This window comes from Biomphalaria glabrata, chromosome 11, assembly GCF_947242115.1.
Source record: "Biomphalaria glabrata chromosome 11, xgBioGlab47.1, whole genome shotgun sequence".
Taxonomy (NCBI): Eukaryota; Metazoa; Mollusca; class Gastropoda; family Planorbidae; genus Biomphalaria; species Biomphalaria glabrata.
The window spans coordinates 25090427-25096426 of record NC_074721.1 but is presented as its reverse complement, the minus strand read 5'-3'; the positions used below and the strand labels follow the sequence as shown (position 1 = coordinate 25096426).

Genomic DNA, 6000 nt, shown 5'->3' with positions numbered 1-6000 from the left:
GTCTAAGTCAATAAGAATAGCACATTAGGTTTTTGAAATAAAAATTTTTAATAGCAAGATAATGCACTTTAGATACCTCAGAATATGCATTTTGTTGGCTTTCAATACCAGAAATAGTGCTCGGCGGCGGGGCTTCGCCCCGCGCTGGGGGAGCGCTGAGAGCTCCCCCAGACCCCCTTGCTAGCAAGAGCGGGGAGTCTACAAGTTTTCCGCTAATTCCAGTAAGAACATATTCTAGGGCACAATAAACGTCATCCTAAAGGGCTATGTCAGAGGTTCTAAATTATATATATATGCCCTATATACTGCTGCTGCTGCTATGCTCTGCTGTCTTGTCTCTTTTCTTGTGTTTCTTAACTTGGCTCACTAGGGGTATGAATACTCACTTACACTTGTTAACACTTGCTTAACTCAAATACGAACACTTAATATACATCAACTCTAACTCCTTATATTCATGAATATCAATAATACTTTAATACTTGATAAAGCACACAATTATATCACTCTTATGAAATAGTAATACACAAAACACCAGTCCAGGAAGTAATTTAAACATCCAACCTTCCTGGACCGGGAGTAAGACCTTACTGACTTAACACATTCTCTCGCACATTCAACGAAGACTTAATCACTCAGTTCACAACACGTGCAACACTTCGCATTCATAACAAGGGGATATAACAATCACACCAAAATATCAAACTAACATTCATTCTCGCCATACCTTCCCTGACAAGGGTCAGAATGTAATAAAGATTAATGGTGTACACACACACACACACACGCGCGCACGCACACATACACACATACATACATATATATATATATATATATATATATATATATATATATATATATATATATATATAACTTTTTCCGCGGGGAGGAAAAAAATCCTGGCTGCGCCCATGATACATACATACATATATATATATAGGCGTATATATATATAGGCCTATATCACGATGAGAAGCATTAGTTTCGGCAGCGGCAGTCGAAGCATGGGCCGCTCGGATAAACTTAAAAACCTGTGCAGTAAATAGTTTGTCACATGTTTATTTATTTTCCTGAAACAAGTATTTACAGTGTACTAAATATTGCACAGAGATGGGGGACCGGGCGGGTAGACTACCAGTTCTAATGTCTTTAATATTCTCCGTAACAAGAATGTTGACGCTACGATTTTGAGCCATTTAGGTGGCAACCTGACCACCTTGCAAAAACCCTGCGGGCGACAGTGTATGTCAGTTTGTATGTTTTCGTATGAGACGGTTCCTTTAATGGAAAGTCAAAATTATAGTCAAGACCTGCTTAAATAAGATCCACTATCCACATCTTATAGATCCCCTATTCATTTTTTTTACATTCGCAGAACCGTAATTGGGATTGGAAATAATCTTCCGTCTATACTGACCAATCTAAGATTCACTGTTCTACAATCTAATTGACTATGGTCTTACAACACTTCTTGGGTATTTTAGAAACATTTTTCTATGTATTTTTCAAGAACCGAAATGTATATAGATAAGTGTTGTTTTTTTTTTACAGCGACAAAATGGCGTTGCAAAGAAAAAAAGACGGCGAACCAAATGTTAAATATTTTGAGACTCAAGAGACTATTGCCCAGTTTGATTCCGTACGAACCTGGCTTTTAAAGAATTGCAAAAAAGTACGTTGAATTTATTGACGAGATGGAAATATTGGGGAGAATCAAATCCAGATCTAGTCTTGTCAGTTACTAAAGTCTAAGACTAGATTCTAGATCTAAATCTAAGTCTAACTAAGTCATAAGTCTAAGACTCTGATTAGTCTGATTAGTGATTATAATTAGATCTATAAAATTAAAAATATAATCTGTTATCTGATTAGAATAATTATTTTAATAGATTTACTCATTTAGATGACTAACTTGAAACTTGTCACTAACTTCACTACTAGTACTAAGCCTAAGAGTCTAGTCTAGATTCTAGTAGATCTACTGATCTAGAATAATCTAGATGAGGCTCTTACTCTTGTATTTGGGACACCCCATCAAATTCTCCTTCATTGAACGCATTGCTTTTTAAGTTTTTTGGTTTGTTATTCATTTGTTTTTTTATTTGGAGCAAAAATCGACGTTTCGGGACTCAGCATGTCCAATTTTACATAAGTTCCGGTATTTTTGTTCCAATTTTCCAAAGCAGATGGCGGTTTTTTAGATTCTCCGTAACCATGCATGTAAAGATATTGTTTTAACCTCCCCCGGCAATTCACACCCATAATATCTAATAGATCTATATATAAAGTAGAATGTTTGGCGTATGTATGTTACAGTATGTATGTCCCCTTATAGAAATAAAAACCGCTTGACCAATCTTGATAAAACTTGGCAGAAATGTTCCTTGGGTACCAACTTAGACCGTAGTGTATGTATTGTGGCCCTAAAACAAACTTAAGACCCTCAAAAAAAAAAAAGACCAACTCTATTACAGCTATAGTATTTTATGGATCTAGGCCATGTTTACACTGTTGACATGAGAAAAGATTGAAAGGATTTAGATCTAGATCTAATTTTAAGAACTAAACTTTGCACTTATATAGTTTTTTTTGACACATGAAAATACAAAATATATAGTTTTTATTGATTTCATTATTTAATAAAATTAACCTTCAAATCTGTGTTTCAAAAGCATTTTTACATTAATTCGTTATTTATATATCTGCGAATTTAGATATCCCGATGCACATTTTTTTCATTAGACATTACCAAATGGTTACACATTATTGACATTAACACAACTCTCTACTGAGTCAATTCCTAGGTCTAAAACTCTTTTATTGAACTCTAAGGTGATAAAACTTCTTTTCGCAAAGATAGTTTTATGCTTTAACACATGAACATACTAATACTAATTATAGTCCATTCATTTCATATTTTAATCAAATTAACATTCAAATTTGTTGTTCTAAACTAAAGCATATTTAATAAATTCGTTAGCTGTTCGCTAAAGCTGCGTAGCCGTGTTGAGAAAGGCCTATATTCATTCATGAAAAAAGGTCACGCATGCGCAGAGCAAAGCCTTCACGCAGCACAGAATGAACTCTATAAAAGCCAATTTTTAACTCTAGATTAGTCTAGATCTAGATCTGTGTCTACCTCAAGATCTACTTTATACTTTAACACATGAACATACAAAATTAAGTCTATTCATTTCAAATTTTAATCAAATATATATATGTAGGCTGTTATGAACATAAAGATAAGAGAGCCAAGAACCATGTCTGGATAGTATGGCTTTAATACACTGAATGACTACACAACACACATTTCGTGAACACATTCTCACGGACGAGTTACAAGCACATGTAAACATAAGAACGACAACCGATACAGAATACAATTTTCATAACATTCACCCCCGGTTCAAATAATGCTATCTAGTATTATCAACAATGAAAGAATTAAGTAAGTGTAGAGTAATAATAGAGATTCAAGTAAACTAACAATGTAGAATAGCATGACATAATGTAACATGTTGATATAAGTAAGTGTAGAGTAATAATAAGAGATTCAAGTAAACAAACAATGCATGACATAATGTAACATGTTGATATAACATGGTAAATCAAATAGCTAATTAAAATATATCATGATAGATCAAATATCACATTAAAGTCAAGTCAACAAAACCAAATGAAAGTAGTAAAATAAACAAATGTCATTTTGGAGACAAAACTGAATGTCAAAGTAAGAGCTCTAGTAAGCTGATGAGCTTTTACACCTTTGTAGTTGGGCCTAGTTCTCCTTACTCTAAGATTGTATGTATGTGAAGTTTCATCTGCTTGAGTTTCGGACGGTCTGGCTATGTCTTTGGTGGTGCTGGTGGTTTCTTCAGGCATGATAGAATTAGTAGGTTGATTCCTGGGAGGTGAGCTTTGGATGGGGCAGCCAATATCAAGCTCTGTTCTACTCTGATTCTCATTTTCTATAACTTTTTGTTCCTCCCTAGGGGCTAACATTCGTAATGAGACAGTTTCCTCTCGACCGTTTGGTGTTCGGATTACAGCGTACTGAGGGTTGCATGTTACCAAATCAACTTCCTCTGTTATGGGATCATATTTAGATGATCTAACGTTCTTCTTCAGCAGGACAGGACCAGGACTGGTCAACCATGTTGGCAAGGATGTCCCGGAACCACTTCTTCGGTTGAACCCAAGAAGTCGTTCATGTGGTGTCCTGTTAGTTGCAGTGCATAGTAATGACCGGATGGATTGCAGAGCATCATTTAGTACTAGTTCCCATTTAGCTATGTACAATTCCTTAGAATGTAGAGCCAAGGTGATGGCTTTCCATAAAGTCCCGTTAAGTTTTTCTATTTGTCCGTTTCCTCTTGGGCTTTAAGGGGTTCTACTGGTTGCAATTCCTCTCTCGTGGAGGAAATGCTGCACCTCTGTAGACATAAACGAAGTTCCCTTGTCAGTGTGGACGTACGCTGGAAATCCAAATAGGGCGAATAGTTCATTGAGACATTTAACGACCGTAGAGGAAGTCATATCGGGACATGCAAATGCAAATGGGAATCTAGAGAATTCATCTATAATGGTAAGTAGATATCTATTTCTTGAAACAGTAGGGAGAGGTCCCTTGAAATCCATACTAATTCTCTCAAAAGGTTGAGTTGCTTTAATCAGTTCTCCGGTCGGCTGTCGAAAAAAACGGGGCTTTAGTTCTGCACAAGCTTGACATTGTTCTATCACAGTTCTGACGTCATCACAGGAAAATGGAAGATTTTTAGTCCTTACGTAGTGCAATAGTCGAGTAACGCCCGGGTGGCAAAGACTAGTGTGCAGCAATTTAAGGTCATTGCGAGTGATGGCAGATAGATAGTTTCTGGTAAATGTATCAGCTACAGTGCTCTACTTGCCAGGGAGATAGATGACGTCATAGTGGAAACACAAGAGTTCAAGTTTCCACCTTTGGATTTTTTCATTTTTAATTTTTCCTTTGTTTGACCTGTTATACATGAAAGAGACAGATCGCTGATCCGTAACAAGTGTGAACGCTTTACCAACTAAGAAATGTTTCCATTTCCTCAGCGACTCAACAATGACATATGCTTCTTTCTCAACTGAAGAATGTTTTCTTTCACTTTTTGTTAATGAGCGAGAGAAGAAAGGGTCTTGGTTGAGGGTAGCTGCAATGGCTATATCAAAAGCATCCGTCTCAACGGTTAAAGGGCGATTTGGATCAATAGTATATACGGCTGCTTTTTCAAGCTCATTTTTCAAACTTTCAAATGTTCTTTTGACTTCTTCAGAGACAGGAAATTGTTGATTTCTTGTTAACAGGCTTATTTTTGTTGAGAAGTTAGGTATCCACTGTGAGTAGTAAGCCAGAAAACCCAATACTCGTTTCTGTTCACGCATGTTCACTGGTACGGGTAATTCCCTTAGAGCGCGAAATCTCTCAGGATCCGGCTTAAGTTGTCCTTTGGAAATCTCGTATCCTAACAGTCTCACTTTAGCAGTGCTAATTTCACTTTTTGTTTCATTAAGGGTGATTCCATACTTTTGAGCACTATCAAGAAATCGCTGTAGGTTTCGGTCTTGTGATTCAGAGTCCACACCGTAGATGGTCACATTGTCCACATAAGCAAAAGTGTCAGTGAGTCGTTCGTCTTCGATGATTTTGTCAATTGTACGCTGAAAACAGGCGACTCGATTCGTAATGCCAAACGGAATCCAACGGAATTGATACAGTTTCCCACATGCTTCGAAGGCTGTGAACGGCCTTTCCTCTTCTTTTATAGGAATCTGATGGTATGCACTTTTCAGGTCTAAAGTGCTATATACAGAGTATTGCGAAATCTTCTCTGCCAGTTCGTCAATTCTGGGCATAGGGTAGGCGTCTAGTAGAGTGAACCGGTTTATGGTTTGGCTGTTGTCCACAACCATTCTTTTCTTATGTCTGTCATTTGTTGTGACTAGGACTTGTGCACGCCAGGCAAATGTTTTAAT

General features: G+C 36.8%; 1 protein-coding gene across 1 annotated transcript in view; it reads left to right on the top strand.

Annotated features, from left to right (window-relative positions):
- Positions 1–1529: 1529 nt before the first annotated feature.
- Positions 1530–6000, top strand: part of LOC106070879 (SWI/SNF complex subunit SMARCC1-like) — a 73601-nt gene continuing 69130 nt past the window's right edge. Inside the window, exon 1 of the mRNA XM_056045747.1 lies at positions 1530–1672. Coding sequence (XP_055901722.1) covers positions 1559–1672 — 114 coding nt within the window. The 5' untranslated portion in view covers positions 1530–1558. The remainder of the gene's footprint in view (positions 1673–6000) is intronic.